Source organism: Pogoniulus pusillus, chromosome 31, assembly GCF_015220805.1.
Source record: "Pogoniulus pusillus isolate bPogPus1 chromosome 31, bPogPus1.pri, whole genome shotgun sequence".
In the NCBI taxonomy this organism is placed as follows: domain Eukaryota; kingdom Metazoa; phylum Chordata; class Aves; order Piciformes; family Lybiidae; genus Pogoniulus; species Pogoniulus pusillus.
The window spans coordinates 5,712,258-5,726,108 of NC_087294.1; the positions used below are offsets into that span (position 1 = coordinate 5,712,258).

General features: G+C 41.9%; 1 protein-coding gene across 2 annotated transcripts in view; it reads right to left on the minus strand.

Annotated features, from left to right (window-relative positions):
• The window catches only part of AIG1 (androgen induced 1), a 145,151-nt gene that overhangs the window by 90,662 nt on the left and 40,638 nt on the right, over positions 1 to 13,851 (minus strand). Inside the window, exons 2-3 of one of the 2 annotated variants that reach the window (XM_064169129.1) lie at positions 12,022 to 12,177; positions 2,441 to 2,542 (exon numbers count right to left, since the gene is read on the minus strand). In XM_064169129.1, coding sequence (XP_064025199.1) covers positions 2,441 to 2,542; positions 12,022 to 12,177 — 258 coding nt within the window. The remainder of the gene's footprint in view (positions 1 to 2,440; positions 2,543 to 12,021; positions 12,178 to 13,851) is intronic. The other variant, XM_064169130.1, reaches the window with a different exon arrangement.

The window sequence follows — 13,851 nt, forward strand, 5'->3', positions numbered from 1 at the left end:
AACTGCTATTATCAGACCCATGGTTTCATGACTATTTAATTCCTTTTCTGGATGTGGATTTTGAAGGTTCATGTTAACAGTTGAGCAGATTATTACAGTTGGTCACAATACATCTGGATATAAACTCGGAAATACAACTTTTCAGTTAAAGTAGGCATCTTTTCCTGTGGAAAAGGCATCATTTCACATTTTCCTCTGTGTGGCTCTTTTGGTGATAAATATGCATTTAAGGGAAATGGCTGTGAGAAAACCCTGGAGTGTTCACAAGAGAGGTCCTCAGGAGTTGCACCAGGCACTGTAAGGAAAGCTTACAGAGGATAGGGATTCATCAACAATGCTCCATGAGCAAAAGCAACACACCTCTCACTGACAGATTTCTCTCTGGTGAAGGCAATGAATTTCATGTGTGAGTTTTGTTGTATGATGTTAGGCTCCAACACAGCCACCCTCACATTCAGAAAAATTATGTGCACAGCTGCTGTTAAAATGTGCAGGAAAAGATGGGAATAAATGTTTATTTCTGTAAAAACAACAGCCAGGGATCCCAGCTTCTCTAAAACTGCATTCCCAGAGGTCCTACCCTTTCACCAAGTGGACCTCTGCCATATTCTCTAAAATATTCCATCTCAAAATTGTAACTGCAGCTAAGGGAGATGGTAGCATCAGCAAAGCAGTTTAAAAGCCCCTTCCTATTATGACAGATAATGCATCAGAATTAACTAGTATGAAAACTGGTGAGGCTAAAAAGATGGATAAAACATCAGAAAGAATTAGACTGAAAGGTGGTGGAAAGCCCATCAGCCACAAGCCTTCTCAGTGACTGAGCTAAAGGAATTCATTAAAACAGACATTGACACAGCAAACCCTTTACAGAAGACTTTCAAAACTGCCTTCTAACTATTTCAAGTTGAAAAAAAGTCTAACATGGTTGCACACAATTCCTTTCAGGAAACTGTTATGTCAAAAACTCTCAAATAAAAGCCCTTGTCAAATAGTTCAGTAAATATACATTTCTACAGAGCCACATGAGCTTGAACTGCTTTTTGGTTATGGCACAGAGGAGACTTCCTGAATACATAAGGCTGTTTGTTGTCAAGTGCTTCACAACGTACACTGCTGAAAAATGTTATAGATTAGGCACTTTCAGTATGTGGAATGTCACCTGGAAGAAATGTCATCAGAGCTGGCAATGGCATGGTGATGGGGGAAAAAAAATCAATGTATGTATGACTTGGCAACATTTCCATGTGTTCAGTTTGCAACCTCAAAACTCAAGGGACGACAGTCTGAAGAAACACAGCAGGAGTCATGGACTCTTTCCTCAGTTCTACACACATAATATCATGCTGTTCCTTTCAAAATATCATAAAAACTTAGAGGATCTAGCAGAAGCTGATGGTCCTCTCATCATCATCAATTCTCATAGTGCTCCTTTAACATACAACTTAGAGAATAAATAAACAGCACTGCCATCTGCACCACTCCATAAAGGGCCAATTTATCAAGCCCAGCAGTAGTGGACCAATCTTGATCTGCTCTGGTGATACAGTACTTGCACCCTGCTGTCATCTACTGATCAACAGCACTGCCAAGTGTTTTGCCATGCCTTGATATGGAAAACAATGTAATAATGGAACATTTTGTGCAGACTCAACTGGAGAAACAAACATGATGCTTTTTGATTCCAAATCCTGCATAAACAGTAGTAACGACCTGAAGGCAAAGTGTGGTTTTACCTTTCCCTTAGCATTTCAACATGGAGTTGAGAAAATGAATATCAGACATAGCAGAGAAGGATAAAAAGGTCAGATTTCTTCTCAAGACACTGCTTCTGTGATTACCAAACCAGCAATTTTGAAACTTTGCACTGATGCATGGAATTCCACTGAGATACTTCTTACACAAGTTTGGTAGACTTTGAGAAATGAGCAATTTGTTTTATTTATTTGTTTGTTTGTTTGTTTGTATATCCTCAAAAATATACAAGTCCAAAAAGCACAGTGAGATCTTCTGAACAAGCACTTTAAGGAAAATGTTTTCATTCTACTTTGGTAGAAGGGCAAAGATTTGTTTCTGTCATTTTAAAACAAGATCTGTCAAATCCAGAACTTCTCTTTTGTGGGAGAGTCTCTCTTGGTTAAATTTCCTCATGACCAGGGTGACATTGCTCTGTGAAAGACACCTTATCACAGAGAAGAGCCAATCTCCACAACCAGCTTGGGATGCAGGACACACATCAGTTTAAATATTCACTATTTCAACCTAACAGGAATTCAAACATGACTCAAGCAGTCAGGAAAAGATGTTATTCTTGCTTGCAAACAATGTTCTTAACTACTTCTGAGGGGATTAGCTCTAAGCATATGCAGAGGCATGCACAGTGGTATCAGTGCCTTACACTTCTATTTTTGCAAGGAAGTGCTTGCATTACTTTACTCACCATTCCATGATTTAGCCATGCTGGTATAAAATTATCAAGCAGTTTGGGGTAAACCAGTTCCCTGTCATAGATATAGATGCTCCAAAACATCGTCACAACAAACTATGAAGGAGAAAAAAAGACAAGACATTTTAGAACACATGCATCTGGACAATTAGCTACACATTTCAGAGAGCAAAATGGGGCACTTAGTAAATGATTTATGGACAGACACAGACACTACTGGTTTTTGATAAAACCATCCTTTAACCAGCAGTGGGAATCTGGATTATGGTTAGCATCTGCAGGAGTTTTGACTCTTCTGATTTTCTGACACACATGCCTGTAGCCAAAATACAACTGAGTACTATACTCTGGTAGCAGATGCGGCACATAAATAATGTTTCACCAATAGGATAGAAAACAAATGGAAAATCAGGTAAAACATCACTTGGAATTCATAAAACGTATAAATATGAAACATTCAGTCCTGAACAGAAGCCTATAAACTCATCTTTGTATCTTTGCATCACAGCCATCAAAATAACACTGTTTAAAAGAAAAAAGAAGTTTTCTTTAACTACTCTTTAGACAATTCATGGACTAGGATTCATAGAAAAGAGGTCATTTGTCAGTTTGAAGTTTGGCTTGGTTCTTGTCAGAGACCATTCTTCAGGAGCCCAGAGCACGACTGTTACAGCCTCTAGACTAAGGACGGATGGCTTAGACAAAGATTCCACTAGGCTGAAGCCTCCACAAACTCTTTAAAGATAGCCTGGTATTTGAAAAGCAAGACAATGGAAACCCACCAAAAAACTACAGAAATAATAGTTTTAGCTTACCTTAGCTGGGGAAAGAACAAAGTAAGTAATATTGTTTTCATACCATGAAAGCGTAATAGTTTTCTAGTAATAAAAGTCTTACTGTTTACAGACATAAAACCCAATGCTTGGGCCAGGAGTTTTTCAATGTCCATTTTTGGGGATCTCTGCACAAGTAGTAACAAGTCCAAGTTTAAAGTCTGACAAGTAACAGATAGGACTTTCACTGGGATCAGCAGGGAAGTATTCAAGTTACATCCAAACTGACGTGGCTGATGACTTAACAGCTAATTTGGAGGGTCAGTAAAAGAAAGTGCAAGAAATACAAGGTGAGCCCAGCAAGGTCAGCAAATTATTAGCGTGTGTGATAGTGCAGGCAAGTTTTTTTTCATATGCTTCTGACTTTGGAAAGCTAAAATTGAGGTTGCAGTTTATCAATGGTACCTTGTTCTAACCACAGATATGCAGACTTCAGCCACACTGTTCCCTCAGTGTGAATACAGTACATAGTTTCTTGGTTTCCAACACACTTGTCCCTCTGTAGTGATAGCTATCAGTACCTGCTCAGAATAAGCCTGGACTATTTGACTAGAGCACTGAGGCCAGGGGAAAAAAAAAGTTATGATGGACAGCCTGAAAAACATTGCAAGTGTAAAGTACTCCATAAGAAACCTCTCTTCTGGGCCAGCCTTGGCATTGGCACAGCCTAGCTTTTTACGCACCTGCTGACATGTAAGTGCCAAGATATGAATAGCTGAACAGCAGGGGAAATGGAAGCAAAGTATCCTCTTCTCTATAGGCTTCCTAGAAGTCATGTATTATCACAGTGGGTCTCTGAGAACCTGCTAAGCCCAACTGGGACATAAAAACATATTCTCAGATGAATGAAGACCGAAGCTGATAGAGCTTTTTTCCAGGGAAATCTTAAAGCACAAAAAAATCACCTAGGATGTGGTTGAACCTTGTTACACAGAACACAAAAAAGATGGCATGTTCCAACCTGTGACTTTTGTGTGGAGTAAAATAAAACAATAGGCTTTGCCAAGGAGGTAAAGACAAGAAAAGAGGGGACATGCCATCTGTCCCTTAACAAAAGTCAGCCAATGGATGGAACAGGATCAACGTAGCTAGCTGCAGCCATCTGGAGTTACAGACGGCAAACACTGCTTAGCAAAGCACTATCACAAGGCAGACATAAGGTAAAGGAAGTGCGCAAACCCCAAGGTGTTACAGAAGTAGCCTATCTTGGGGGATGACCTGATCTGAGACTGACACAACGCCCTGGGGAAGATTCCTTCCAGTGTCTGGATAGCTTACCTTACCCTTCCTTGCAACTAGTTCATTTGGATGAAAGAAACTACAAAAGTTAACTATTTCTCAACAGGTTAACCGGCCTGTTTCCCTCTAACACAGAAGTGAGGGGAAAGCAACACGTTAAAAACCTCCAAGTTGAGATAAAGAGTATGAGATAAAAAGCTTTACTGAGGAAAAAAAAAGATACTACCAGGCACAATTACCTCACCTATTGCAGAAGCAGCACAGCAAAATGCATAAAGTGGCAGCAGAGGTCAGTGAACTAAACTCCAAGCCAGCAAGCTACTGAACCCCAATCTGTTCAGCTGCCATTCCCATGGAAAAGACAACACCCAAATCCCAGAATCCAAAAGCAGCAACCAGAGCATAAAACCTCTCATGTTACGACCTGAACTTCAAGCCCCACAGTACCTTGCTCTAGCCAGTACTTTCATTTTGAAGCTGGCATGAGGTAGGATGGTGTTGAATTACAGCAGCAAATTCCAACTCAATCCATGACACTATTACACTATGGCTTAAAATGAACTACACAAATGAACTATTTGGACACAGATAACTATAACAAGGACTTACTACTTAGCTACCTTGGTTGCTTCTGATATTGTTTACTTTGATTGACAACCAACTGCTAGTCTGATACTTTTAAATCTCTTCTATGCTTACACCCTGGTACTGTTTGGGCAGGGCTCTGCCAAGATCACACCTGGTCGAGCACTACTAGACCATGATGTCCCTGGAGGTGTTGAAGAAAAGACTGGATGAGGCACCTGGTGCCGTGGTCTAGTTGACTGGATGGGGCTGGGTTGGACTGGATGAGCTTGGAGGTCTCTTCCAACCTGGATGACTCTGTGATTCTATGAAATGCAAAGCTGGTGGTAGTGTTAAGAGGAGGCAGAATGAGGCACTTAGTGCCGTGGTTTAGTTAATTAGAAGGGCCAGGTGATACGTTGTACTTGATGATCTTAGAGGTCTCTCCCAACCTGGTTAATTCTGTGACTCTGTGATGATACAACTGATCTGCTTCTTTACACTGACTGTGTAAGGTTCAATCAGAACTCAAGCCTTAATGCAAAGCTAAATGTAAGGCTAGATTAAAAATCAGAGCTCTGATGCTCACACTGTCTTCTTTGTGGCACAGTTTATCATTGTTGTGGAGACTGTCATGGTACACACCAGGATGAATAAGCTGCTCATATGCTGCAGACATCTTTCAAGGGGACAATATTTTGTTCCCCAGGCAAAACAGCTCAAATGTCATCCTTCCACCTTCTCCTTAGACAAACTTGAAGCTTGAAATTCAAGGAAGAAAATAGGCACCAGCAATTGTTTTTACAGTTCTCTACACAGGAGCCAACTTTCCAAAGATCACTTGGTGAAACAGAATGTTAAACAACATATAAAAGGACAGAAGAGTCCTTATTTGCTATTTACAACATTTAGGGTCACTGCAGACTAAAGGCAACCTGGAATTTGCAAGAAGATCACAGAAACTGCTTGAAAATATGGAGCAGCTCACTTGTGGTAGGTATTTAAAGTACTGCTGAATACAGCACAGGAAAACATCAGAACATTTTAGCTAGTTTAAACTCAGACCCAAAAGGAGCTATTAAAGCCACATGATACAAAAGATCAACAGTAGAGTTTGTGGGTTTCTAGGCAGTAATCTCTCTTCTAATACGTAGCAGCATCAATTTTCTATCTGCTTCCTACTTCTACTAAATACAGTCTCAAACAGCTAGAAATGTCTGCTTTATCTCTCCTTCCTCTTGTTTGGTAACAATTACAAGAAACATATTGATAAAATCATATACAGTTTACACAAACACTAATTAACCACAGAAACTCAGCAGCTTCGTGTTTGTGTGAAACAAAAAGATAAACATAGGAATAGTCTAAACCACTGGTGCAGTCTCTGATTTTCTAGTGAGTGTCACATTTCCCTAGCAGTGTAAATTACTACACTGATAAGGGGGTGGTGGGTGGGGGTTAGCCAATGTAGATGAGAATTGGTAATGAACTCCTAAAATGACTATGCAAGCATTTTTGTTCAATGGATGTTTCCTCATCTCTTTAGGCATTTAAATGGTATCTCAGGCTTATACCAAAATAATAAAGAGCTAAGAAGTGTTGTCCATAGGCTTTTTGTGGAATAAGGCTTTACTGCATAGAAAATTGGTCTGTTGATTTCTGATACGATTCTATTGAGCATTCTATTAAAAAGAGTAACAACAGAATCAGAGAATGTCCAGGTTAAAAGGACCTCAGGAGATCACTCAGTCCAAATCCCCTGCCAAAACTGGTATGCCCAGATCAGGTTGCACAGGAACCCTCTGGGAAGGTACCAAAATTTTTCAAAGACGATGACTCCACAAACTCTCTGGGCAGCCTGCTGCAGTGCCCTGTCACCCTTTAAGTAGAGATGTTCCTCCTTAAGTTCAAATGAAACCTACAGTGTTCTGGTTTCTATCTATTGCCCCTTGTCCTATCACCAGCCACTACCAAGAGCCCAGACCCAGACCTCCACACTTCAGATATTTATACGATCCCCTCTCAAGCTTCTTTTCTCCAGGCTGAAGAGCCCCAGGTCTCTCAGCCTCTCTTCATATGAAAGATGCTCCAGCCACCTAATCATCCTCATGACACTACACTGGCCTCTCTCCAGTAGCTCTCTGTCCCTCTTGAACCTGGGAGCCCAGAATTAGACACAATACTCCAGATGCAGCGCTATCAGGGTAGAGCAGAGGTGGAGAGGAACCTCTCTGCACTTGTTTGCCACACTCTTTTTAATTCATCCTAAAACACCTTTCTCAGCCATGAGTGCACACTGCTGGCTCAAGGTGAACTTGTTCATTAGCACTCCCAGATCCTGCTCCACAGAGATGCTCTCCAAGAGGTCAGCTGCTAATCTGTACTGATGCATGTGGTTATTCCTCCCAAGGTGCAGGATTTGCCCTTGTTGAACTTGATAAGGTAAACAGTAGTCATTATGACTCGCAGAGAGGTTCATTTTTATGTCTTGATGCCCTTGTACAAAATGGCAGGTCAGCAATTCAGTTGAATCTAAGCCCTTGAATATACACAATGCTTAACACAGCACTGGAGAGATGTGATATGCTGCAAAGATTTTCCAAGATTTATTTTGTTGCAAAGCCACCCAAGGAGACTGTTTGCCCTCGGGCTGGTTCTTTCCTCTCCTCTGGAAGGTGAGAGGAGGTTGGTGGTCAGACTTCCCAGATGGTTTACATATAATACTTTCTTAGGAAGTACTAAAAATGAAATACTTTACTTTGTTACCTTTTTTTTCACACATCATTGTTTGACTTGGGAATAGAAACCCCTTTTCTCATCTGTTCTTCCAGAACAAGTCATCTCAAGGGCTCCAGTAAGCAGGAAATGCAGAAAAAAAATGTGTTGAATTACTCCTGAAAAACTACACTTTGTGGGCTTCAAAATGTTTCCCTAGTATTTGTATTATTCCCTAAACATAAACATGCCTTGTGTAAAACACTGAGCAATAAAAATAATTTAGATGTTAAGGTAACTGACAAAGTATTTAACTACGACCGCTGCTGTTACTTTAGAAACCCAACAAGGATTTTATTCACATCCGTCCAACTCTTATGTGTGAAGGTTCCCTTGTGTCACCACTGGAAACTGTCAAGAAGCTCCACAGAGAGGTAAGTGAGTCTCAAAAAAATCAAGCCTACATTTGAACTTTTGTTCTTTTTTTCCTTTGGTGTGAGGAAGCTGTTGAGAGAATACAGTAAGTGAAAGAACTTCAACTTCTTTTCCTGCAGACATTCTGATGTTTAATAACTTCCCTCTAACAAGCACCTCTGGCACACTAAAATTTCACTGGGCATTTTCTTAGACATAAACAACTCTTTAGAGAACAAAGTGTTAAGATGTTTTCTACTTTCAGGCCCTGAACTCCTCCTACCTGTAATTCCACCAAAGAAGACCCTCTCCATAGCTGGCAGCCCCTCCAGCACTGGCCAAGGCTTTGGCAAGTGGTAGCTGCAGTGTGGTGGGTGCTACTGGAGATAATCAGGTTTCAGGAAGCAGCCAAGACCAGTGTTAAGTTATGAAGTGCTGCTGTTTGTCTCCCATTAGCCAGAAGAAGAAACAATCATGAAAGCAGTACTTTTAGACTTTCACTGCAAGAAGCAAAGTGAAACAGTGTGTGGTAGTCAGTTGCTCCCCCTCACCACAGAAAGGTGGCCTTTGGAAATGGAGAGCCCAATGAGTATGAGGCTTGGGTTTTTTAGTTTAAGACAGATCTTGTTTCTACATGAAACCCTTGGGAAAGCAGCTAGCTATAGGTATGCAACATGTCTTTTGTGAACCAACTCATATATGCTGCAGCAGCACTGCTAGCACAGGCAATGACTACCTGGGATTCCTCCCTTACAGATGCAAAGGGAAACAATGTCTGAAAGGAATGTGCAGAACTGCCAAAGCAAAGTGAAGGAGCACTGCAAGGGTGGAGAGGCACACAGACGATGTGAAGCTAAAACAGGCAGAAGAGACCTCAGAATTCTGAGCAGCATGAGAGAAGCAAGGAGGGTGTGCTCTGCTGCATGCTCACACTTTTAGATTGAAAAATGTACTGAAGATCTTCCTATAAAGACAATAATGTGGTGGTGTTCTTCCTTCCTTCCTTCTTCCACTAACACAGTAGGAAAAGCATCTGTTGCCAATCACAATCACAACTACTTCTAATTCACAAATTCCCTTGTAATGCAAATGCAGCCTCAATTTCTGCACCCATAAAACATGTATTTGCAAACTTGTTCACACACAGATTAAAAAAAATTGTATTAGTTGATTCATTTTCTTCCATCAGAGCTGGAGAACTGCAGTCTGTTACCCCGACATGAACTGTGCCAGCTCTCAAGAGGCAAGCCAGAAAGTCGAGTGAGGGAAGGCTACCAGCTGGGTTTTTATGAAAGAAATACCTGCACAGTGCTTCACATATGCTTTGCACTTTCCAGCTTTCCAAAAGCATTCTGTGATTCTTCACATATAGTGAAAGCTCACAGAAATGGTGAAACCACATTTTTTATGAAGCATCTCTGAATACATCAAAGTCAAAAGGACAGATTGATACGGTGTGTGAACTGCTGTTAACTGACAGAGATCAACTTCTGTGAAACAGTTCAACTTCAGAGACACCAGACAACCTTCTAGCAGGCCTACCATGACAAAAATCACTTCCAGTGACTTCATTTTTTTTATTGTGACCCTTACAATGAAAGCAACACATTAATGAAAGGTTCATATGTTTTTATGTAACCTCAACTTAGCACTAGATTGACACAGATCACACTTCCTTGTAAAAACCTATGGAATTCTGGATTTTCAGCTCTTTTCAGTGTGTGGGATTGTGGTGAATAGTCCTAAAGGGCATAAAAGGGGCTTGAGCATGTCCTGTCTTATTTACCTGCCTGCCTGCATTGCAGCCAGAGGTGGGAAAACAGGACAAAAGAAACCCAGGCAACCCAGTCTGTTTTAGTCTGGTCGCATGAGAGGGGTTTCATAGGATCATGCCCCTGTCACATGCAAGGCGTATGGGCCCCCCATTTTTGGAAGACAACAGCTGTGGGTTCTTCCATTTTTGGGTCTACTTAGGTGATTGCCAGAGGTGATTGGGTGATTGTGTGGCCAATGAGGCCATTAGCTTTGGCCATTACCCAGCAGTGTGCCCAGGTGGCCAAGAGAGCCAGTGGCATCATGGCCTGCATCAGGAATGGTGTGGCCAGCAGGAGCAGGGAGGTCATTCTGCCCCTGTACTCTGCACTGGTTAGACCACACCTTGAGTACTGTGTTCAGTTCTGGGCCCCCCAGTTTAGGAGGGACATTGAGATGCTTGAGCGTGTCCAGAGAAGGGCGACGAGGCTGGGGAGAGGCCTTGAGCACAGGCCCTACGAGGAGAGGCTGAGGGAGCTGGGATTGGTTAGCCTGGAGAAGAGGAGGCTCAGGGCAGACCTTATTGCTGTCTACAACTACCTGAGGGGAGGTTGTGGCCAGGAGGAGGTTGCTCTCTTCTCTCAGGTGGCCAGCACCAGAACGAGAGGACACAGCCTCAAGCTACACCAGGGGAAATTTAGGCTGGAGGTGAGGAGAAAGTTCTTCCCTGAGAGAGTCATTGGACACTGGAATGGGCTGCCCGGGGAGGTGGTGGAGTCGCCGTCCCTGGAGCTGTTCAAGGCAGGATTGGACGTGGCACTTGGTGCCATGGTCTAGCCTTGAGCTCTGTGGTAAAGGGTTGGACTTGATGATCTGTGAGGTCTCTTCCAACCTTGGTGATACTGTGATACTGTAAATGGGGGTTCCTTCGTTCCTTGCTCACCTGCCACTCGCCCGCCCATCGCCTCAGCCACCTCAGCCACCTCAGCCACCACAACCACCTTAGCCAGCAGCTGATTCCACTTAGCAGCCCACATGGAATTTGCCACAGGACTTGTGTTGAATATTTTCCTTCGTATGTTTTGGGCCATGGACATTAGGACTAGTGAGTATTCTTCATTCTTTATTCAAGTTGCTAAAGGATTTTAATTGACCTCACAGGCAATGAATGAAACTGCCAGACTCTATTAAAGACATTTTCTAAACCCTTTCAAAATTCCATTGTATAGAGACATTCTGTAAAATAGTTCTGCTAACTGCCTCAAAGAACTTGTGTGGAGAGTTGTAAATAAGTTTGGGGGAATTATTTTGTGTGAATTAATAAATTATTTAATAACTTTTAAATCGGTCCTCATTGCATTTTACCCCAAACTCAGATTTCAACTAGTCCCCTTCATAACAGGGACAAATCACATCAAGACATGTAAATGGCACCTTTTGCCATTGAAAGTGACATACGACGTCCCAGTGCAGCATGATCTGACCCCAAAAATAGTTTTATCTCCAGAAAGATGTGTGAAATAAACCCTGATTTTTCCATAACTCTGTGTGCTTTTGTACATTACTGACAAACCTTTTTTTTCCCTACACTGTTTCTCTGTCAGATCTCAACCTCCTCTAGGACTAAGAGGAAGTAACCTGGATTCTGACCTCTCTTCTTGCCTGTGACTAAATGGCTAACAGCCTGAACTCTGGTCAGGTCACCATAGTGTGAAACATGACACAGTCAGCACTTTCCCTATTCGTGGTGATGACACATGCTGCAGAAGAAGTCCAAACTGACTCTCCAGGTGCTGCTGGTACAAAGCACATTTGGAATCATTTGCACAATCGAGTTCCTCTTGTAAAGTTGTTGTTTTTACTAAAGAACAAAACATAATTTCAACACCACCAGTGCTCCCCTACACCTGCCAAAACCATGGGAGCACTAAAATCATCTCTACCGTTTTTAACTTTCTACATTGTGTAGAGGTGGGAGAGCCTCTCAGGCAGAAAACAATCAATAAACAGCATTCCTCAGCCAGTTTGTAAAGACATGAACGTTAATGCCATACTTACCACTCCAACAGGAAATGCTAGAACAGCCATCACCCAGTCACGGAGAGAAATGAGTTTTTTCAGCTGTCTTTCTTGTTCTTGACTGTCATTTCCTTTAGTGAGAAGACTGGACAGGTCAGTCAAGACACAGATACCAAAGAAGACAGCCTGGATAACCTGCATGGAATGAGAACACATTCTTGAACACAAAAAAATACCAGACCTTGGGCATAGAGCAGGTTGCACATCAGCACACACGAGGAATACTGCCCACAGAATTGACATGGAGAGTGGCAAAACATTGGACCCTTAAATATAAGAAGAGTTTCTTCACATAGAAGCCAGATTTGCTTCCAGACTGGAACTCGTGAACGTTCACTGCTTCTCATGTATGGGGATAACTGGTTAAAGTGGAAGGACCACTGAGGTGGGATTTTCCACCCTCACCTCAGACACATGCCACCTGCCAAGGACTGAACTGCTGCTACTCCTTCCTGTTTTACTCCACTGAACTTGGCTCCAAAGCCACAGCATTTGCTACCCATAAAATGAGATGAAAGACAAACCATGAGGCAGGCAGGAAGGAAACAAGAAAGGAAATGCAGAGATATATACCAGTGGATGGATCTCAGTACATTCCCTTTCTCAAACCTCCTTGTATGACTGAAACACTTGCAAATGCTGGCTGTAAAGCTGTGAACAACAGACGTTCAAGTGGCCCCCCGATCTGCTTGCAATTCTGCTGCCACTGCTCTCCCCTCTCCAGGCTGCAGCTACATATAATTTGCTTGATAAATAGATGAAGCAACATTACAAAACATTCCCTGAAGCCATGAAATGTGACAGACTACTAGTGCTAGAGCTGTGTATTATGCTAAAAAAGGATATTACTACTTCAAATGACTGCCTGGAAAAGTTACCATCTCTTACATAATCCCTGAAAAAAGCATTTTAGATAAAAGTTGGGGCTCCTTGGAGCTACATCATCACATCAACTCCTACTGCACCTTTTTACATTGTTTTTTGGAAATAAGCACTTAGTAGGGAAAAAAAATTTCCCATACTTGTTCTTGTTTTCCACCAAACAGATGGCCTATTTGGAAAGAAAGAATAGAAGAACTAATTATGCATTTGCTTGACTTAAGAGGAGATATGATACCAGCTACTATTCACTCAAAAGTGTGAATACCAAAGAAGGAAAAAAAGATTTAAGATGGGACTGGGGGGAAAAAAACATACCTAACAGTGATGAGATCAATCTGAGTGTTAAAAAGTTTAGGCTGAGTACCAGGAAATATTTCCTAACACTGAGCTCTATTAGACCATGAAATAGTTTCTCAGAGGAAGTGGTGGAAGAGTCATGGCTTGAGTCATTCCAACCAATATTGGACAAAACATTCAATAACATACTGCAGGGAGCAGTGTTATGCTGGCAGGGCTTGGACAAGTGACTAATGGATTGTTTGCTGCTCTAACCACGATTCCCTGAAATGCTCTCTCTACAGAGAAACAGAGACTCGAACAATCACACACCCACTTTCCAAGGGAATTCAGATTGTACAGCCACTAATCAATCACAAACCAAACAGTTTCTCTTCCCATTATCCTATTATGAACATATCGTGTCAAGGGAAAACAGAATGATATCATAGGACCAGCAAATCATAGAACTGTTAAGACCTCTAAGATCCTTGAGTCCATCCATAGACCTAATACCACCGTGGCCATTAAACCGTGTTCTGAACTGCTGTGTCTAAATGGTTTTTGAACACCTCCAGAGATGGTGACTTGACCACCTTCCTGGGAAGCCTCTTCCAGTGCCTGACAATTCTTTCAGTAAAGAAATTTCTC